We start from the raw sequence: 24,679 nt of genomic DNA, 5'->3' as shown, positions 1-24,679 counted from the left end.
CCTCGGAGCGTCATACCGCAGTGACCCACAAATAAAGTGACCCGAGAATGCAGAGTTGAGTACGGACTCACGTACGTATACAGCAGAGAGATATGCGAATACTGTTATTGCTTCCCAGCATTCAACACGGACTTTTCAGTTTCTGAGCATGAGTGAAAGTATAAGGTGTAAATGGACTGCCATTTTAACTGTAATAAAACGTGGTTTATTGTTGGATTTTAAAATTTATTTTGGATATACTATACAGACTTATTTGTTTAAAAATAAGTGGGAAACGGTGTGTTGAGAGGGGAGGAATTCGCAGCGTGAAACATCGATGGCAAGCCGTTCGGATTTACCGTCCACCATCACCGCCGCCTCGCCCGATGAATTTGTTGATTTAGCCAGAGTTTATGAACTCGTTAGAACAAAATGGCCTGGTGGACGGTCATGTGCGGTAAGATTGTAAACTAAATACAATAATGGATAAACGGATTTATCTGACTGTTAATTTGACGCTTACAAATTGTGTGCTTACACACTATAATTTTTGTTTTACAATTGTAGAATCTGTTGTTTGAGAGGTTACTATTGTATTGTATTGTTTGTATTTTCTCATTCATACACTTACACTTACAGCACCCATCCATACACTGTAGTCTACTACTGGTTAAGGGAAAGAATGGTTGGTAATCCCTATATTAAACCAATCATTTGGACTAAACTAAGTTGTTCATGAGCTTGTACAGTATGTTAATGATTTCACCATTACAACACTTTTTGTACAGCACTATCCGCATACTTTTATATGCAAAGCCATAATAATCATAAAATAATAATAATAATATTTGTTTTCATGGCAAAAATGCCAGAAAAAAATTATTTATTGATTTCTTGCCAGCCACACTAAGTGAAAGTGCTTTGTTCACTCCTTTTTACGATTTTGTTATTAATTAGTACCTAACTGTATTATTCAGATTTACCAATTTTAATATTGGTTTTCATGCATATACTTCCTTAATTATAGAATGTACTGGTTTCGTATATGAATATTAATTATCAAATTTACACTGACCTTACCATCAAATAGATTTACCAGTACTGCACAGTAATTTTGAAAGGAATAGAGCAGTTCAGGGCAGGGTCACCCATCCTATATGTCCATCCAGTCTAATTAATGCAAGGCCTTTCTCACAGGCTATTGCCAGTATCTGTGGTTCTGTTTCCTCTGCAAAAAATAATCGATAATAACCGTTTAAATAAATTCCCCCCATACATTTTCAATAGTGGTATATGTTGAATTGATGTTTCTAATTGTGTTGAGGGTCAATTTTAACTTCCATTAATGCAGCTAGTATTCAGGGCCGTACGCAGGATTTTATTTGGGTGGGTGCGGATTAATATATTTTGAACCATTTTCATAATATTGAGTACTTCTTCATTTTAAGACCCTATAAAATGTGGACCTTTGGCAATTTTGGAGGGTGGGGGTTGTGTACGCACCCGTCTCCCCCCCTGTTTTTAACATTTATGACACTGCTTCCCATATTACCAGCAAGAAAGCTTAGGAAGGGGGTGGGGTGGATAAGGGCACATTCTCGCCTTCATAACTTTTAGGAGCCACATGAATAGTTTTGGTTTTTTTTTAAAGGTGGTTTTCAGTATTAATGAAGCAAATGAAAGGGGTCATTCAATTTTCTATAAATTAAAATATAGCATGATCCTTTAGTGAGGTGTGTGTACATCACAAAAGATATTATTTTAAAAAATATTTTAAAAAAAACTCTGTAAATTCCTGGACATGCACATACACTGTAACAAATATTTATTTGGTCTTTTACTACAGTACACAGCACTATCAGTTACTGGATATTGCAAAATTACAAAAAAATAAAAACCAAAAGCAACATATACCTGTAGATTCTTTGTTTAAATACGATACTTTTAAAAATATTTACAGAATGAATGCCACAAAAAAAAAATGACTGACATTTATATTGGTGTACTGTGTAAAGTATACTGAATGTTTACAATTTGATTGATACATATGGAAAGTGGGAGTTAATTATTGTCTTGTAGTCAAGACGATAACACATCAATTACTTAACCGCGTTTGATATAGTGCATGTATAATTCATTAAACACTAGGTAACTGTTACAAATTAACAATCACTAATTACTTTTTCATAGAAAACCATCTCCATAACAAATTGTGTTATTTCTTGCTTGCTTGCTTCATGCATTCATTTAATGTAAATTATACTGTACTTAATGTACAGTACTACCACAGGTATTGCTAAACCCCGCAAACCCCCAAAAAACATAGCAAACCCATCGAACCGACATAAAAGTTAGTGAATCATGTAGTGTACTACACACCTAATATGTCAATTGAAAAACTGTACAGTACTGTATAAAAGAGGTGGAAGATGTTAACTGTAGCAGTGTACTGTGTCTCTAGGCAACAAAACATCATCACCAAACATCCACTACCGGTAACTTTGAAATTGATCCAATGTTCAAACAGTTATATGTATAGTCAACCATTCCTGTTTTGTTACCACATGTATGTACACAGAATAGTGTAAACCCAGGGGCAAAACCACAATACACAATGTCAATGAAGACATTTACCAACACAATCCTCCATTTATTTTTGTTGTAGTGCTGTAGTTCCCTGAGGTATTGCTAATACCTACTGTACTATAGAAACCAAACAACTCACTTGGTAAAATAAAACTTGTTGTGTTGCTATGTACTTATGTTTGCCTTTCTCAACTCAGGTGTACAAATTGGTACAGTACCTTGTATAAAGTCTACACTGTATGTGTTTGATAAAAAAATGACCGGGATAATACAGTCAACTCTCCCAATACCGGACACCCTTGGGCGGGCATATATTTTCCGGTTTTTCGAAAGTCCGGTTTCCTGAAAACATATTTTTAAAGTCATCACGTTGTCACTGAAAATGCGTTGAATCACCGGTCCGAATGCTGCCCGGTACGGTCTAGCGTAGGGAAGGCCTAGGCTATGATTGTGTCAAGCTAGTGATATGCCTAGGCCTACTTTATTAATATTATTACCTTTTTTAAAAGTTACATTATTTACTGTACAGTACCAATAAAACATGTTACAATAGTAAACTGTTTCTCAATGTGTTTTTAACGGCAAAAAGGCCTACGTACGTACGGTGAACATAATTTCGGTCTGTTTATTGTTTTTCGTGAGCTAGCTTGCAGCAGCAGCAGCATGGGGTGATAAAAATAGCAAAGCGGGGCTTTGATTGATGTGCATGTGCAGAGGTGTCATAATCAAATAAAAACGCCCACACCTAGACCACATGTTTTTTAAGCTCCTTTATTTTGACGTAATTTGATAGCAATGATGAAAATTGATTAGGTAAACGAGACCAGCAATAGTGACACAATAATTAATTAGTAACATTTCAAAGTTTATTAACACTAGTTAAGTCAAGTTCATTCCGTTTTGCCATAATGATTTCCAAATTTATAATGATGCACATTTTTAGTGAAAACATTCCTTTTTAAAGTCCTATTGCAATTGTGAATTTAACAATGATTTAAACAAAACAAAGACACAAAGTGGAATGTAAATTGAACTTTATTAAAAAACAATTCATATGCTAAAAAACAGGGAGGGAGTTGTTAACAACTCCCTGCTAAAAACAATAGCGCTTCGATGTGAAAAAGCCCACCGCAGTTCGATACGCAACAAAGCAATTGCCGCCTCGTGGGTTAACAATGAACTGACCTGTCAATCACAGTGTAGCGCTCCATGGCAACATTATTTGATCGTACCGCGAAACGTCGCGCACTTCATGCATGGTCAGGGTATGGTTAAAAGCTTTTGTACATTGTGCATGTATTGAATCCGAGTCAGCGACAGTTTTTTAACTGTCAGTCCGGTTTTCAGACTAATTTTCGTGTTTTGTACTTCATAATTTGTCCGGATTCCGGAATTGGGTATTCCGGTTTTCATAATAAATTACAGTACATTTAGAATAGGGACAAATTGGGCCCTCCAAAAAAGTCCGGTTTTTCGTGAATTCCGGTTTTGGGAGAGTCTGGTATTGGGAGAGTTGACTGTATTGTGAAGAGGCTTTACACTTTATTTATTATGTCTCTTATTTTAATATTAGGAATTGTATTATCTGTCAGTGTACACTGTACAGTATGTACTGTACACTAACACCACTTTTATTTATTGATCTAATAAAATACTTGCAGTACAGTATACCAATTAATTTACTTTTCTTTATTTGTTTGCAGACATTCCGAACATTTACCCTTTTAGTAATGTGCAACGCAGTTTTAATAGCAACATTGTTTCTTTATATGGCAAGCAGTTACAATGAAACTCCACGAATTCATATAGTCCAAGTATGGTCAAAAGAGTATATTCTTGCAAATGAACTCGCAAAAAAAGAGCGCAAACGAGCAGCACCATCCGGTGTCGGCTTCGCATCGCAATTAGCTCAGAATCCAGATGCATATATTAAAAATTCCAAACCACCTGTTCAACAATTCAGAACGTTGAGTAATTTAACCAAAGTGAATATATCTAGTAAATTTATACCCATAAATATTTTAAGTAAAGAAGAGGAATTTAGGAATAAAACATTATCAAGGATACGTAAAGGAGGTGCGTTACCAAACACGACACAAAGGGTTAGCTTAGAAAAAATGGACAACCTGATATCTAGTATAGTTCGCAGGATGACTTTAAAAAAAGCAAGATCAGCGAAAAATTCATCAGACGCATTTCAGGTTGATGGATATTATAAAGTAGATACAGAAAAGGTAAGGGTTACTGTTACTGTTCCTGTAACAGTCTTCGGTTTTTTTTCTGTAATTCACCTTTTGATTTATGATAACTATAAAACAAATATTTCCACACTAAAATCTGTGATGAACAAAATAAATACCTAAACCATAAATCATAGTACTTTCAACATAGGAAATTGAATATATTTTGACCACAATTCAAGTATTTCTGTTTATAGTACTATGAAGTATATTTTAATAGTCAAAGCCTAAATTTTATTTACATTACATGTCGTCAACTAATCTACAACATTTAGGATATACCTCCACTGATTTTAGTTTTCCTTCATTACAAAATAAAAATGGAAATTAATAGGCTTATTATTAAAAGCTATTATATTCTACAGTAGACAATATTAATAATATTTAATAAATTTAAATATATTAAATTGAGCAATTTGTAAGCGCCTTGAACTCTTTGTGGATATGTGCGCTCTATAAATCTTATTATTATTATTATATATGCATAGCCCTACAATGGTGCTTATGGCGCTTAGGTCACAGGATTTGTACCGTAACCTTTTGCTAACAAGGCAAGATCCAAACAAGGCCATATCTACATTAGTTGAGGGTTTAATTAATTTTAATAATTTAATTATAAATAATTATGTGATTATAATGAGATTGTTAACTGTGCTATTTACATTTTGTATTGTTAGCCTCTTTCTATGAGATGCAGCCAGTGTGCCCTTGTAACAAGCTCCGGTAGATTAGTCAACCGTAGTGCTGGTGAAAAAATAGACAGTTCAAAATGTGTTATACGCATGAATGATGCACCTACACGCGGTTTTGAAGAGGATGTTGGCCAACGAACAACAGTGCGCGTGATTGGTCATGTTAACATGGAGAAAATGAATGAGACAGAAAGAGTTGATGAGATTTTTGTGGATACTAGAACACGTACAAAGAAAGCAGTTATACCATGGCTATACAATGACACAATTAACAAAACTTCTGATAAATATTACGATCTAGTTCGGAATTTTTCATTACGATATCCAGACATTGAATTTTTTGTTATATCTCCAAAAATGATAGAAGACGTTGAAAATATATTCACGGAGGAGGTTGGTTTTACAAGGTATGTCATAATATTTTTGTAGTTATTATATAATTTCCCTACTTTTTATTTCCTTTGTAAAACTACAGGTTGAAATGGGAAAATCCCAAAATAATAATAGAAATGAAATTGAAAGAACAGATAAACTTCATAATGTTGTCATGTATATCTTTCATATTCTGAAAACAATGTTTCCTTTTCGGCAAGCTTTCGTTTTGGGACGACAGTCGTAATTTATCAGACTGTGACAAGTGAAAATGTGTATCCGTTCACGCCTCATTGTCTTATACCATCTCCTTCGTCTACCGTTGCTTCCAAATGATGTATATTCATTTCATGTTACAGGTTCCTGCAGGCTATAGTACATTATTCATATCAGAATAGTAATATACAGTAACCCCATAATGCCAAATAAAATATTACAGAATTTCACTTCTCTACTATTTGTGTCAAAATTGCGTAGTTGTGGTCGTCGAGTATTGTGACCATTGATGTAACGGCTATCAGCGCCCACTGTCTAAACCTAGGGGCCCTGAGCTTACAGGGACCCCTGAGGAATGGAATGACATTAAAATAGGTCGCAAAAAAGCTAAATTACTTTACAAACATTAAACCAGGTTATTCCTTGTCTTAGATGTACGTTTTATGGTAATTTTATGGTAAGAGAGAAACAATGAACTACCTAAGTAGCTCGCTGTGAGTCTCTTCTCATGGACGGTCTTTAGGCCTAGCCTAGCTAGGCTTAGTTTTGTAGGCCTAGCTGGTGAACAGTAATGTACGAACATCGTACGCTAGCTATAGGCTTAGCCTGACGTTTAGTTGCTGCATTAATTGTCTTTCTGTTTTTGCCAGAATCTGTTACAGTATACAAATTGAGGGAAACTCTGTATTTTTTCACATTTTTTTTCATTTATTTTATCAATTTTAGCAACATTAAAACAATTACATAAACTTTGAGTGTGCCAAGAAGTGGCAAAAGAGGTCGAAGGACCACTGTCGCCATAAGGCGTGCCACACCAGCACTCAAAGCATACAATAAAACATAAAACAATGTAAATATGTAATATTAATACCATAATTGTATACTGTACATTAAAGAGGCATAGTATTTTTAAAGTGGTCCATTAGCATGTTTTTAAATTGTACCCAACTTCCGCATACAAAGGCGTCTTTAATATTGACCGGTAGTGTATTCCACAAACAAATAAATCTAGTGTTGGGATACAATGCTTTCCACTATCAGTTTTGGATGCAAGATGTTTAAAAGTTAGAACATCCAAATGCCTACAATTGATAGTCAACATATTTAAAATAAAACTATTCTGTAATTTATATAATATATTTGTAACAAAAATACCGGTAAAACAATCTTGTTTTGATTCAGCTGTCATCAAATTCAGTCTAGTTAATCGGTCAGAATATGGCTACTCTAACCATTCAAAGAGGAAAAAAGCTATCGCAATAGGAACATAGAGTATTTATTTATACAGTACATTAAATGTAGTTTGTGACCTTAAATTAGATCTAAAAAAACATAGGGAATGTGAAAACTACAGTATATATACATTGTATATATGCCTACAGTTCATAAACCACAATTAGACTACCTACTGTACGTTTTTAAAGATTGTCTAAATGTGGCATTTATATTTCCTTGTATGTTCCTTGAATACAATGGGTGCTAATCACAGTCTAGACCACTTAGGACAAAGTACATGTGTCACTGTTTTTACCTTAGCATGTAGCCTCAACTTTTGGCTGTAAAATATTAAATCTCCAATTTAATCATGACGACAAAGAAATTGTTTTTAATAATTCCATAACATTTTAGAATCTGTTTGGGATCTGTTTTGACGAATTTTGATGTAATACTTAAGATAAATAGGCTCAGATAATATTGAAGTAACAACAACAATTATGGGTAAAAATAGTTATACATGACAATTCGATAATACCTCATGAAATGGACCTATTGACCAATTTCATATTTTGAAATAGTCTGTGCACTATTTAAACTGAAGCAGTGTTTTTTCCTCTGCTGTTCCCCTTGTGATACTGATATTATTTTATTGTCCATACTGTAGTATTATAAAATGGTTTGTGGGTTTGAAGAAGCCCCTCTTTTTTCCGAAAGTGCCTTTTTCTAAACTAGAGATCACCAGTGAAAGTGTGGTAAATAGGCCTAAGCCTAGCTCATGACGATGTTTGCCCATTTGTAGTAAAACGAATGTAAAAAAATCTAGGCTACAAGCTTGTAGAAACACCCTTACCCTCAACAGTAGTTGGGAATAATACAAAGGGACTTTGGACCACTATCTCTTCAAGAATCTCTCACAATCACATCTACAGTAGTAATTACTGAATATCCAAAAAATAATAAATCCTGAATGTTAAATATGTTTTTTCACTTGCTGTTTTTAGGAAAGAAGCCAAAACCTGGTTTACAACAGGGTGGATGTCTATGTTATTTGCAATAGATGTTTGTGACAGGATTGACGTGTATGGAATGCTTAGCCATCGATATTGTGTGTAAGTATTATCCACTGATGACTCAATGTAATTTGTGCAATACATTTTTATGTTAATTTTCTATTTCAGGAATTTCATTAATTGGAAAAGTGTTTAGATGCTAGAAGTTGATAACATCATTAAATTATATTTCATGCATTTATAATTAATGTTATGCTACAACTAATTGCACATATAAATATCAAATGATTTTAAATACATTTACATATTATAATATTAATATGTAATTGATGATCTCTGCAATAGGTTTAGGATTCGAACCTTATATCTGCACAGTAGGTCGTGACAACACGGTACCTTGACCATTAAGAAATATTTTTTATTCTATAATTTTTTTTATTAATTATAAGCCATAGATTCATCTTTCTTTACATGAACCTTTGATAATTTAATTTGGATTGCAGCCAATAAATTAGTGTTGAATTAAGTGTTGATATATTAAATATTAATTTGGATTGCAGCCAATAAATTAGTGTTGAATTAAGTGTTGATATATTAAATATTAATTTATTATTATCGTCTTCTTATATATCATATCCATCATTTTATTGAGCTGAGAATTTATATGAGGGCGTGTGGTGCAGTGTGTTACACCTTAAAGACTAATGATCTTGACTATAAGTCACATTGCTTGAATCCCAAGGCAAGACACTTTGCAGCCTCTCTCCACCCAGGTGTACAAATTGGTATGGTCCTTGCTATTATTAAGGTCAAATCACAAACTTTACTGTACAGTAGCTGTCTGTCTCCACCCAGGTGTACAAATGGGTATGGTCCTTGCTATTATTAAGGTCAAAGCACAAACTTTACTGTACAGTAGCTGCCTGTCTCCACCCAGGTATACAAATGGGTATGGTCCTTGCTATTATTAAGGTCAAAGCACAAACTTTACTGTACAGTAGCTGCCTGTCTCCACCCAGGTGTACAAATGGGTATGGTCCTTGCTATTATTAAGGTCAAAGCACAAACTTTACTGTACAGTAGCTGCCTGTCTCCACCCAGGTGTACAAATGGGTATGGTCCTTGCTATTATTAAGGTCAAAGCACAAACTTTACTGTACAGTAGCTGCCTGTCTCCACCCAGGTATACAAATGGGTATGGTCCTTGCTATTATTAAGGTCAAAGCACAAACTTTACTGTACAGTAGCTGCCTGTCTCCACCCAGGTGTACAAATGGGTATGGTCCTTGCTATTATTAAGGTCAAAGCACAAACTTTACTGTACAGTAGCTGCCTGTCTCCACCCAGGTGTACAAATGGGTATGGTCCTTGCTATTATTAAGGTCAAAGCACAAACTTTACTGTACAGTAGCTGCCTGTCTCCACCCAGGTGTACAAATGGGTATGGTCCTTGCTATTATTAAGGTCAAATCACAAACTTTACTGTACAGTAGCTGCCTGTCTCCACCCAGGTGTACAAATGGGTATGGTCCTTGCTATTATTAAGGTCAAAGCACAAACTTTACTGTACAGTAGCTGCCTGTCTCCACCCAGGTGTACAAATGGGTATGGTCCTTGCTATTATTAAGGTCAAAGCACAAACTTTACTGTACAGTAGCTGCCTGTCTCCACCCAGGTGTACAAATGGGTATGGTCCTTGCTATTATTAAGGTCAAAGCACAAACTTTACTGTACAGTAGCTGCCTGTCTCCACCCAGGTGTACAAATGGGTATGGTCCTTGCTATTATTAAGGTCAAAGCACAAACTTTACTGTACAGTAGCTGCCTGTCTCCACCCAGGTGTACAAATTGGTATGGTCCTTGCTATTATTAAGGTCAAAGCACAAACTGTGCTGTTTACTGTAGCTGCAATATACAAGTATTTTTCCATGTGTTTGTTCATACATTACAGTAATACAGTCGACTCCGCCTAAGTCGAATCTAATGGGACCGGTATAAAAATTCGAGTTACGTGAACTTCGACTTACAGATTTGCCAAAAAAATGCTAGGCCTAGGTTCACTCACTAGCCGCGCTATGGCTAGGCCTAGTGGACCCTGCCCTGTCGCGATCGCGGCCCACGCGATGAGCCTTCTTGAATTGCGTTTGCTTAGCTAGGCCTAATAAATGCTAAGCCTCTTTATCGGCAATGATAAACTGTATTTTCTTTTATGGTTTAAGCCCGAAACAATACAAAAACGTATAATAAATACATTTCGGTTTTTATTCGTAATCGGTATCCATTGTTTATTGCCATCTGTCTATCACAAAATAGGTACCCACAAAACGCCGCTCAAGTTCTCAACTCTCAAACAACTCATACACTATACACTAGCGCGAGTTGTAGGACGCCGCCTATACTATACAACCTGCTTGAGAGAACCGATATGGTCCCACATTATCCCCTCGAATTACGTACGTTTCATCGGCTTTTTTAGCACGTTGTTGCCGCGTAATTTGTGACTTCGACTTATACGATATAAATCACTAAAGAATGTGTGTATTCGGACCGCAAAAAGACGTCGACTTAGACGAATTTCGACTTAGAAAAATTCGACTTACAAATAAAAATTACACAGTAATGTATAGGAAAGAATTGGGACTTTCCTAAAAATTCGACTTTCGCGATTTTTCGACTTACGCGAATTCGACTTAGGCGGAGTCGACTGTACAATCATTCTGAAGAATATTGTTACATTTTTTTCTATACACAGTCATAATTCACTAGCAAACAACTTTTTGATTAGATAAACATGTATTGCAATATTGATAATATAATATTACAGTATTTATACCAATATTATATTCCATATTTACTTTTTTCAAATCTTAATTTTTCTATAAAATATAGCAATGTGCAATTTTATTTCCTATTTTGGATAGAATTAAAATAAGTATAAGATTAACAATCCAATTTTGAAATTTGAAAAAAAATACTGGTACCATTATATCTAACGAAAATTGTACTTGCATAAATCCAAGGAAAGCATGTCTAAGATGACATATTTTTTGTTTATTTGTCGTCTTTCAGTCACCAATTGTAAAAGCTCTGTCTACACTATCAAACTTTATGTGACAAAACAAGCACGAATGTGCAATACTCGGGGTACAGCGAAAGAAGCTGTATACAGACGTATACAGTTAGAAAGTTAAAGAAAAATAGGTTTCGCCAGGGCTCGAACCGGGACCTTCTGCGTGTTAAGCAGACTTGACAACCACTACACTACGAAACCTCTTACATTGAAATTGTGGGTTACAGAAAGTTTTTTAATCCATTTAAATTACAAATAAATGGTAATAAGCACAAAGCAAAATAAACATGTGTAAAAGTGATAATTACCGATTACACAAAATAAGTATTTAAAAAAATAATAATAAGATATACTGTGTATAATTATCATATTGCGTATACAGTACTTTTCACCATAAAGTTTAAAAAAAAAGGTTTAGCCCGGGCTCCAACCAGGTACCTTCTGCGTATTGAGCAAACGTGATAACCACTACGCCAAGAAGCCGCATATAACCATATAACTACATAACGCTGTGGTGTGTGTCACACATTGTGGATTCTTAATTAAACAAATTAATTAACAAAAAATTAAAAATCCGGCTCTATAGCTTTGAGGACATGTCCCTGTAGTATGTTCATGCCAAATCCCAGCTCAATACTACAACTAATAAGGGAGGAGTAGTACTTTAAAAATCGCACTTTTTACTCAATAGTGTCCAGATGGTGGAGGAGAAAATGAGTAAGTACTAGACTCGGGTACCCCGAGTAAAAATGGGATGTGCCCATATATATTACCTCACTACCATATTTGGTAAGTACAAACTAGTTTGATAGTGTACTGTAGGCAGATCTTTACATATTCTTAAATTTGATGTTAATTTATGTCAATTTAATAGCAAGTACAGTATCCATTGATCCTGTAGCTAAAACATTCTGTTCATGGCTGAACTATTTCTACTGACCTACAGTATTACAGAAATATGATACTACTCTACAACTGTCTTCAGTTGGCAAAATAAATGCTGAATGATATTTAGTTGATCAGAGTCATGTAAGTCAAACAATAACAAGAAATAAAACACAAAAGTGAAAACATACATTATACTGTAGGGAATTAAAATAACATTCTAAATTATGTGTTATGACATTCTGTGCATTATACTATGTCTATTACATTTAACTCCTATAGTCTAAATATACAATAGGACAAAACCATGCATTATACTATTACATTTAACTCCTATAGTCTAAATATACAATAGGACAAAACCATGCATTATACTATTTTATATAACACCTAAATAAATTCCTGTCATTTGATTGGACGATTGTGGGTCACATGGCGTGCAATAGTACGCACTATTCAACGATCGTTAAATAGTACTTTTTGAAACATTTTTGTGTACGAAAAAAAAAACGTCTCGCGGATGAAAAAAAATCTAGTACACAAATTATCCTATGATATGGCTATGTACTGTGAAATACAACAGCGCCACCTGTCGTCTGGTCTGAGTTTCATTTGTAAACACCACCGCGAGATATGCAACAGCAGCAGATATTTGTGTACGATTTGGACATTATGTACTAATTTCATTCAAAAAGGCATTTAAATTAGCTTTAGATCGTTTTTAGGATTTTGATTAATTAATGGGGACATCCCTACAGGACGTGGAATTGTTGGAAAAACCATAATTAGCTTAGATAAGTTCCAATTGTCTGTCGAAGTTTTGCCTTTCAGCCAAGCTAGTACTAGGCTACTAGGTCTAGCCTAGGCCATGCTAGTATTAGGCTAGGCCTAGCCTAGGCGTTTTAGCCTTGCTAGGCCTAGGATTGTTTGGTCGTTTGTTGACATAATTAACACAAAAGTAGGTGTGTTTACGAAATCCATATAAATATAACATTTAATATAAAATTATTTAAAACGAAATGTTACTGTTTTTAATCAATGTGTGTGAATGAAATGTAGTAAACTTTGGCTAGGGCTACCTTTTATTTGATTCAAATAACTAGAATTTATTTAGATGTTATATAAAACAAATAATGAATGTTTTGTATTCGTGTAATGGTACAAATAATGGCACTTGGTGAATGATGAAAGGTTATATTTCAACTCGGCTCATCGCCTCGTTGAAATATAACCTTTCATCATTCACCTCGTGCCATTATTTGTACCATTACACTCATAAACATTCATTATTTGTATAACATTTAACTCCTATAGTCTAAATATACAATAGGACAAAACCATGCATTATACTATTACATTTAACTCCTATAGTCTAAATATACAATAGGACAAAACCATGCATTATACTATTACATTTAACTCCTATAGTCTAAATATACAATAGGACAAAACCATGCATTATACTATTACATTTAACTCCTATAGTCTAAATATACAATAGGACAAAACCATGCATTATACTATTACATTTAACTCCTATAGTCTAAATATACAATAGGACAAAACCATGCATTATACTATTACATTTAACTCCTATAGTCTAAATATACAATACAATACTATGTCTATAACATTTAACTCCTATAGTCTAAATATACAATTTACAATAGGACAAAACCATTATAATACGGTTTTCTTAGATATTTTATATTTGATTAATTATAATTTAACTCTACCAAATATTTTTTAAATTAATTAAATTAGTAATGCATCAAGTTGATCACTGCCTTGTACAGTAGAAGAACAGATTTTGTAGCGATACAAGCTTTTCCGCGTTAAAATATAGATAGTATTATTATTGGTCCTAAAAAAGTTGTAGTGGTACTATTCTGGCTAGCATTAGATTATATTTTTAAAATAGTAGAGTCTGACTATTTGATGGATAACAATATTATTAACTTATCACCTTAGTTTAAAATAATAATATGTCACTGACATAAGGCGTAATTTACTACCTAGTGTACACTGTGATGATGTGTATCAAGTATTGTAATTAAACAATAGAATAATGATTGTCAATGGTCAAGCTGTTGAAATAAGTCTCCTGTAAAGATTGGCATATTATTCAGTCAGCTTGCCACCTAGTGAGCTAATAAATGTTGTAATTATCATAATATCCAACAGTGTGTAACATACAGTAATTTCTAAAATGATCCAGTCTTTCATTAGGGATTCAATTTGCGACGAAAGATGACCGATGACCAACCTATAGGTCAATCAATGAAGGTGTTGTCGTTTGTCGATAGCTCCATATTTTAGTACTGTTGACATTACATAAAATATAAGGATGTTAAAGTCCAAGAAATGATGATGGTTGTGTGTTGGGATGCTCCCATTTGAGGGCAGGATTCATGGAATGTACCATTATCTGATAGGGTTTTTTCATACAATTTTATATATTCGAGTCATAGTTCTCTTCTCAGAGAGAATGGGTCAATGATCCAGGTAAACTAGCACTTATAGACTACTAAACCACTTTTGGTTTGTGTATTTTCAGATGTTTTAAAGTTGAATTCTAAAATTCCCAAATTTTTCCATAATCCTGAAAAACATAAAATCATGTGATATATTTAGGACTGTAATGTACTGTAATGCCATAATTGAGTAAACGATTTAGTTTCTTGGCACATTTGTATAATTAGCAACAAAACATTTGCTGTTTTTATTTTAAATCAAGGATTTGAAGGTTTTCAGTTTGTAAGAAAAATCCAAGTGATTACATTTTTGGAAAACTGACAAACCTTTTCCAGAAAAAGTTAGTTATCGTATAAAGCTTTACATTAAAACACGTTTTTAGTGTTAATTAACCTGATTATTATGAAGGAAAAAACCAGAAAATTCCCTCACCTTTTGCAAACAGGAACAGGATAGAGCAGTTTCAATGTACATTACAAATGTATTTGTACATTACAAAATGTTAATATTGATTGTCCTTGTTTATCTTCATTCAGCCATCAATTTGGATGTGAACAAAATCCCCTTTTGAAAATACTGAAAGAAAATGATTTCACATTTATGTAAAATTCATACTTACATTTTCGAAAAATGTTTCATGAAATTTTACTGTTACAATGAATAATACAGTAAGAATGTGATTGTTAGAAATTAGTAGTGTTTTTTCAATACTCATGACTACTTACAAATCATGGTGTGTTTTGTCATTATTGCTATGCTTAAAATTTATTGCATAAATTATGCTAATTAGATGGCCAATTTAATGTATCCAGAGAACTACAGTAAAAGCAAAAATGATTTTATCAAATGAGTTCAAATATTTATTTGTATTCATTGATAGTTTTGCATAATTGCACATGCAGCCATTTTGTTAACCCTTCTTTTCTGAATCAGAAGTAACTATACTACAGTAGGTACCCTACTATGCATAATATATGCTGTTTATATACTGTATATGGTCTCTTTAAGACAAGAATAAGGCTTTGTACAATAAGGATCAAAATTATATAGATAGAAATTATAAATTGATGAAATTCCTTTCTAGAAATTTGGCCTCAGAACCTATTATTCTACTGTATATTTTAAATATTTTGCTCAGTTTTATACAAAATGTGTTTCAACAAAAAAAGTTAATAATGCAATCGGTTATTAGAAGATATTTATAAATTCCTGTATTAAACTAGCTAAATATACATTATTTATTCCTAATATCCAATTTTTTATTTGTGAATTCTCATTGTTTGAATGTTGTGAGAGTGATTTTCTAAGAATTGCACATTTTTTTCTAATCAATACAACACAGAAGAAAAGCAAAGTACTAATAATCACATTGTACCTTCAAAACAATTACTAGCACTATATCACTATAGTTCGTGCCTAGCTAAAGCTGAATAAAAAAGAGTATATTTATTTTCCATGAAAATAAACAACCCTCCTGTCTTATCCCTCGGACAAGCCTCTGGAAAAGAAAATGAGAATATTGGTGTGTGTCTCTGATTCTTCCACATGGGGCATGGTTTGTGGACTGTACCATTTTTGTTAAGGGAATTTTCTAAATGATATGGTTGTGTTGGGATGCTACCACGTTATGGCAGGGGTTTATGGAATGTACCATTATCTGATAGGGGTGTTCTGTAAAATTGTATTCGAGTTGTAGCTCTCGTCTCGGAGGGAATAGGCCAATGTCGGTTTATCCAGGTAAGCTAGCTGCACTACCAACACCACTTATGGTTTGTGTCTTTTTCTTTGAATACTACAGTACATTGTGTTATTGCCTGTTTATCCAGGTTAGCAGGATTCTTATATACATGGGTGGGACTTAGTGTCGGAATGGTCCTCCCCCCGGGGGCGGAAGCGTGACGCTTGATGTGAATCTTGGGGAGAACACTGGTACATTGTGCTATTGCCTGTTAATCCAGGTTAGCAGGATTCTTATACACTGCCAGTCATACCCAGGACGCATAAATCAACTGTGGAAATATCAATAGCATTTCCCATTTTGAAAGTTTCGATTTTGAAAGACAGAAAATTGGAAACCTATAGGAATGAATAAACTGTAGTTTACTGTAACGCACGTAATTTTAGGGAATGTAAATTGTATTTGCAGTAAAACAGTATTAAGAGGCTTCTGGGGTTACATGTAAAGCATTAATGTCAGGGGTGAAATTATAATGCAAAGGTTTAGGTAGCTCGACATTCCCCTGCCTCAACCCAGATTCACAGTAGGCCTTTGCTACTGTAATTTTATTTATTTGATTGTATTTCTTTGTTTAGTAGTCTATTTACAATTTTTATATTAAATCAAATATTGAATGATTTGGGTTCATTGTATAATAATAATAATAATACATTTATATAGTGCCCTTTTCATGAGTAATCATGCTCAAAGGCACTTTATATAACATTATTACCCCGGTCATTTTTTTGATCAAACACATATAGAAACATACTCCCATAATGCAGGATAATCAAAGTTGTGTCTTGATCTACAGTAACCGGTACCAATTTTATACACATACATGGGTAGGCAAATGTAAGTGCCTTGCCTAAGGATACAAGCAATGCGGTGAGAGTTGGATTCAAACCACCACCTCACAATTGGTAATCCAGCGTCAACACACTGCGCCACACGCCCTTATGCTATGAGGGCTACTGTGTCTGACAAAAACCGGTGTCCCCAGAACATGAGCAGTCCCAAACTACTGTACAGTACCATTTAAGGGCCTCTTAGGAGTGCTAAACTAGGGGCCTCTGCCCACTGCGTTATGCCACTGGGAAGCCCTTGACATACAGAAATAAAATCAGAAAACAGTACATATTGTATAGGTTTATGAAGTGTCAATGGCAAAATATCCTGGTTTTCAGTAGATTATTCCAAATAGAAAAATATTGATTATTCACATAATGTTGATGTTCTTGGAACTAATACAGTAGGTTATATTATGACTGCATAACGTTGAGTAGCTTGATACTGTATTGTCATCAGTAATTAGCTGCTGCTGCTAAACCCTGAAAACTACCGTGAACCTCCAAAATACATAGCAAACCCAATTGAACCAACATTAAACTAAATCATGTAATGTATGACTTACTTGGTATGTCATTTTTTTTCTTCTTTAAAGTTTAATTGCTGTATAGTACTTATAGTTGCGATTAACATCAAGTTTATAGGTTGACTTTATTCGATATCTTTTATGTAAAATACAATACATACAATGATTTCAAAAGAATATTGGGATTACATTAAAGTACATGTATTAAGTTGACATTAAAATTAAGTGGTTGACTTTATTTCCAATGAGTTCCATTATTTACTATAAATACATTACACACAAGGTCAACTAATAAGAAAGAAGTAATATAATAGAGCATTAATTGTTGTGGTTTACAGTACTGGTATTTATGGACATTATTATCTGCAATTACCATATGCTGTCCAACTGTATTGTTAAATTCTTGTACACTAATATTACCTTTTAGGTCTATTATATAGCCCGAGGTCTATTATTTATTTATTTTGTATTTTAAGAATGTTAATTCATTGTAACTAAAGTTTAGTGCATAACACATGGTAAAATCAAATTGTTGGTACCATGTATATATTGAAACATATGTTTGATTCTAGTAACAAACATTGGTATTCAAAACAGAAGTTAATAAGTAACAGCTATATAGTTCTGTGTAGGCAATTCTATGATTGTAAATATTGTTTCCTGACATACACGCTTAAAAGTCATCATACAAACCAAATCATTGCATGTATAGAGTATTTTTTAAATAAAATGATTTTGTTTCACCAATTTTGACATATTGATATCAATTGAGTATCAGGCCGTACACTTGACGGATTTGGTGGGTGTTCAACAGTATCTTTCAACTGCTTTCAAAGGACTCTCCCAAATTACAAGCTACAGTAGCATCAGGCCAATGACGACAAAAACAAAAGCCATATTTACTAGTAACCATTATATATTATAACTCAATCTGTACAGTATGTTTACACATTTTCTTTTCTTGATATATCTTGTTGTTTACAGTTAGCTCTTTTAATTGTGATTCACTTGATAAAGGCGTCCCCTTCCACCCCCATCCCAAGGCCTAGTTCAGTATTCCTAAGATTACAGTAGGAATCCATAAAATGTAGGTCTATAATGTTATTTTTAAACCTGAATTTACATTTTTTTTTTAAATAAATTGTTTATAGTGTAACAATTTTCGCTTTGATTCGCCATGTAGGCGTAAACTATCGCTGGGCATATTTTGAGTCGTCTTTGTGCATACTGTGGTACTATTAAAATTATTTATGTTGTATTGTTATAATTTTTTATTGAAATTTAATTTTAATAATTGCTACAGTAATAATGAACATGCCTGGCTGTTCCTCATGATAATTCAGCTACAGTATAGTCTCTATCTCATACTTGTGTTGTCTTTCTGTTCAGATGTATATCTCTGAAAACCATCAAAAGTGCAGTATTTTAAGAGTTATCACATGTAGATATAAAAGAGTAAACTGATCGCACATTAAAGGTTAAAACTGATATTATTTGGATCAGCTTAAATCTGTTTATGCAAGCTTTCTAATGCTTGTGAAAACAGATAATATTTAATATATTTTTGGTTTGTTTTCGCTGGTACATTAATATTATACTGTATATAATACTGTACATAGATTATGTGGCATATTTGTTATTGCTTAATAATATTTTAATTCACACTGTTTTGCTTCAATAAAATTGTGCATCTTTGTCATCTTGCAAAACCTATAAATATTAAACATTTACAGTAATAACAAAATTCCCCTTTTTACATTTTCAACAATTTTGGTAAATATTCTTATTTTTTTTTAGGGATAATAATGATAATTTAACTACTTATCATTACTATGAACCAAATGGAACAAAAGAATGCCTCTACTATAGCTGGAGCGAACACAATCTGAAATCAGGCCATTTATTTATGACCGAGAAGGCAGTTTTTGCTCGCTGGGCACAAAAATTTGATATCCATTTTCATCATCCAGAGTGGAACATCACACAACTGGCAAACCTAACAAAGAAGGGAATAGACACGCCGTTTGTTCGTGAGTTTAAGAAGCAAAAGAAACGAAAGACGAGAATAATTCGAAGGAAAGCACGCAAAAAGCCGACAAGAGGTTGTAGAACTGTTAAATGTGCTGTCATTTTGTCACTGATGCCCGTTTTAGCTCTCTACGTATTTTCATTTGCAATTTGGATTGCTATTCGTAAATCTGATCCTGATTCGGATGCAGCAATGGAAGCAATGTTGCAACATCGCAAACACGGTTTTTATGAAGATGACAGCAGCTCATCAGACAGCGATGAAGACTAACTTTAAAAATTGAGAGAAAAAAAAACCCAATTTTTTTCATACAAACTTGTGCTCTGCTGCTGTTGGTCAATTTCCCAAGCAAAAAAAATGCAAACAGAACAACTCAATGTTATACAAATCACCTAGATTAGACAGTTGATGCTGCTTGTGTATTTATGTGTAAGATGCAGGTGAATAATTTAATTGAAATCCCTCCCTCTTTTTTTAGGAAATGTACAGATTGGAATTACCGTAGTTGATTTAATAATAATATTTTTATAAAAACCTTGCATGATTTTTCCCCCGTTAATGTTGAAGTTAGCTTTTTCAGTATTGGATGTTTGCCAGTGTTTATAGGTATATACAGATATCTTAAATTTTCATTTGGTGTATTAAGAATATATTCCATGTAATTTAATTATTTAAGTTGTGATATAACAAGGTTTATGAAATCTGTTTTTAATATGTTAATAATGTGGGAAATGTCACATGTTTTGTAATTCTATCATCGGCAACAATGCATCTGTCCAATGGATTTTAATGATATACTGTAGTAAAATCTAATATAAATACTGCTCTAATTGAAAATTCACTTTCTACGTTTTCATATAATTTCATTACATGTTTCATTAGGTACTAGACCTATGCAGTATAGATTAGTTTTTATTGGTTAAATATTGTCCTTAAAAAAACAGAACAAAGCATTTCATTATTTAATGTACAGCTGTATGTGTACAGTGATATGGAGCTCTTTAGTAAACATCTCACCTAGGCCAATCTGCACTTTATACTTGGTTACCAGGCAAACTAATGTTTGCTGGTAGAACCTTCTAGATCTGTTTTTCTTTGAATTAGGATATACAATACAATTGTATTTCTATCATGAATAGAAATGCCATCTTTCTGGAAAACTAATTAAACCTTTTGTCAGCGAGTTATAGATCATGGCATTTATTGTTCCTTATTTGGTCGTCTTGAAAAGCTTTGCTTTTGATTTAATGTCTTAAATGATCTAATTCTTTAGATTTGTCTGTGTATTGGCACTGTGTATTGGCACATTTCTTGTAGCTTTCTTTCAGTATATTTGCTAGATATGTGATCTTTTATCACCAATATATTTATTTGAATGCAAGTTCCAATTAGTTGCCTAGCAACGGCAATAAAATATGATGAAAATGGTGCTTATTATGTAACTAAAGAAATGTAGGTGTACAGTATTGTGAGGAGGAGGAGAATGATGATAGACTGACATATTAAAATAGAGAAGATTCCATGAATCTAAATAGCGCAACAGGCCGCTTATTTCAATCGCGTAGATTTCTTTATTCCTTTATTTTTGTTTAAAATATAATGTAAATGTAATGAGACCAAGTATAATGTGGCCAATAACAGAGCCAGTAACTGTACATGTGTCTTGTTAGGTTTTTTTTTCATCTGATGTGTGTTTCCAGCTATATGCTGGCCATACTAAATATAAGAATAAAGTTATAACAAATTATGTTATTATGTTATATAAATAACAAAATCTAAATCAATAGTTTTAGTTTAATAAATGGTAAAGAAAAGGTAATCTTCCATCCCTATTCACTGGACATCCCTACAAAGGGTATAACTTTGTTCTAAAGGTGTCTCCTTAATTAATATCCCTTTTTCTGACACATCAAATGTTTCCCTGCAAATAAGATATGTAGTTTAGACAAAATTCTCAAATAATTTTTCTTTCAATGCTATTATTATTTGTCTTGAGAAAAGAAATCTTAAAACAATTTTATTTATATTGTTAATTGTATAAAATGAAATGTAAGATGTAAATTGATGCGTTTGTATCTGTTGTGACAATGCATAGAGGTTACTACAATAGTGAAACTAATATGATGATACAAGTTACTGTATCTAATATGACTGTTAGTTTTCTCTATATGGTTTTATGCAAATATTGTTTATCGTGGTTTTAATGTTACAATACATGCTTCCACACAAATGATATGTATGTGTGTATTAAGAATAGATATTTAAAGTACAAAGTTACAGGTGCGTTTACTGTATTTATTTTTATTATACAAGTTTTATTTTTCTTAATGATCATTTGATTTTAAACCAACCAAACCTAATAACACATGCTCACTAAATTCTTGAATTCTAGCATTTGTCTGAAAGATAAAGTACTATTAACACAGTACGTGATTTGCAGTTTGATATTATTATGCCTATTTCTTGCATAAGATACCTTCTGAAATGACAATCCAAATGCTATTGTTCAACCAGTAATCTATCTATGGGGTTCTCAAGATTATCAATCTTGTTTTTAAAAGAAATCATTTTACCTTTTTCGAGCCAATGATTTATGAATTCAAAATAACCTTAAGCAAATATTTTTGCATAGTTTTTTCCTTAGAACTGGTTTTATAAATAAATAAAGCATGATTATTGTTTTCACTTTAATCATTGCTTTTTAAATTATCTTGACAATCTTGGCAACATATTTATTAATGCTTTAATTTTTAGAAGAAGAGAACTAGCTTTGTCTTAGTTCAATAGAAAGATAAAAATTTATTTAGAAATAATCAAGTAATAATTTATTCTTTAAATCATGGTAATAATCATATGCACTGATGTAGATATAATCACTTTATTAACTTTTAGTTGCATAACAAATATGCTAATAAATAATAACAATGATTGTAATCTTGTGAAAGTAAATAAAATTGGTTAATATTTAAATGTACTGATGATGTGAGAACAGATGGTACAGTAGTGAGATTATTTACCCAATGGATATGTTAAATGAAGGAAGTGTGTAAATCCTTGTAGGACAGTGATGAAATGTCAATGTCTGGTATAAAACAATGGTTTGTACAGCAGATATAAACCAACAAATTGCTTTGTTAATAATATTAGCATACATAATGTATATTCTTCACCATTCTAGTTTATTGTATGTTATTTGTAGTTGTTTAAGTTTATCTGTGTTATACTATGGTGCTATAGTAAACATTGATTAAATTCCACCTGATTGTATTTGAGGATAAATGCAATAATAAACCATATAAGGCTCTCCTAAGTTTACATTTTGTGTATTAATTGAACATTATAAAACATAAGGATAATTTATACAACTGAACTTCATTCATTAACATGGCCTCTTGCGTCCAGTACATCTCTACCTTTACAAGCTACAAAATATATAATTTCTTGGTGTAAGACCAGTGTGTGAAAACCACTTAGTTTATGACACTCATTTGTATACTAAATACAGGTAAACTAAAACCCATTTTTTGGAACACTCTTCTCCAGCCTACCTACCTATGAAATGAACATGGGGAAATATATACGTTTTAGCACTACGACAAACCGCTATTGAAGGGACACCCTTTATTAAGGGGACACTTTCCAAGGGGAAATATATGTTTTAACACTAATGTGCAAAACAAACCTTATAATTAATGTTATTGTCCCCTTAACAGGAGTTCTACTGTATCTATAGCTCTGTCTACACTATCAAACTAATTTTACAAAAAAAAGTGTGATGTGCCCAAATATGGTAGTGATATGCTCAAATATGGTACTTTGTGTCACGTCCATATACTGTATGGGCACATCAGATTTGTTTTGATTTTTTTTTACTCGCATACAGTTTGAATGTGTAGACAGGTTTAGAGTAATAATATATCCGTAATGTACAATTTCTTACAACTTGGTACTGGTGACACTGTTAAAAATAATTATGACAATTTTGAACTTAGAAACATTTCTGGTTTAGGAAGTGTTCTAATATTTTTCTGGCAGAGTGTCTACATGCAACATTTATGATAATATAGCTGTTGTTCAATTTTGTTTCTCTGTATTTTGATTAGTTATTATCTTGTTTGTGAAATAAAAGCGTTAGTGCTTTCTGTAGATACATTCCCATTCTATTATTTCCCTGTGAATATAGTATGTCAAATAAAAACAAAGTAAATTTAAACAAAAGGTGAATATTGTATATTGTCATTGGTGCTTTGAAAAAACAATATCTTTATATCAATATTTAGGATTAAAATGATTATAAAGTATTTGTTATATATATGTATATATATATTGATATTGCATTATAAATATGAAAAGCATAATTATGAAACAAATTCAAATTCATGATATGAATATGTAATTGAACAGTACAATAGATATATAGATCCAATAACATAATGATAAATACAATTTTAGTAGACTAGAAGAACGTTACGATAATCACTATATAATAACTCAGTATTGTTATATTTATTGTTAAAAATTAGCTGAAAAGGTTTTTTAAAGAAAATGTTTAGGAAAAAAATGATTGTTGATATATTCCCATCCCATATATGGACATATGATATGGAAATATCATTTTGTAATTATATTGTATAGAAACGTATATTTCGAGTGAATCTATTAATGTCATTGTCCATGGTACATTTTATCCCTTGGTAATTTTTTAAGAGAATGAATATAAAGACTAGGCCTATAGCATAGCAACGGTGTGGCTCACATTTTAAATATTTTATTTCATATGATTATTGTTATTATTAAAGTTATTTTGGAATTGAA

General features: G+C 32.7%; 1 protein-coding gene across 1 annotated transcript; it reads left to right on the top strand.

Moving 5' to 3' along the window:
• Nucleotides 1-148: 148 nt before the first annotated feature.
• On the top strand, nt 149-24,679 carry LOC140052294 (uncharacterized). Its single transcript, XM_072097781.1, has 5 exons — nt 149-436; nt 4,269-4,799; nt 5,483-5,904; nt 8,305-8,412; nt 19,633-24,679. Exons 1-5 carry the CDS (start codon nt 317-319, stop codon nt 20,132-20,134), a joined length of 1,683 nt encoding a protein of 560 aa, XP_071953882.1. The 5' UTR covers nt 149-316; the 3' UTR covers nt 20,135-24,679.

Source organism: Antedon mediterranea, chromosome 6, assembly GCF_964355755.1.
Source record: "Antedon mediterranea chromosome 6, ecAntMedi1.1, whole genome shotgun sequence".
NCBI lineage: Eukaryota > Metazoa > Echinodermata > Crinoidea > Comatulida > Antedonidae > Antedon > Antedon mediterranea.
Note: the sequence above shows the minus strand (reverse complement) of the source record. Positions and strands in the feature narration are given on the sequence as shown.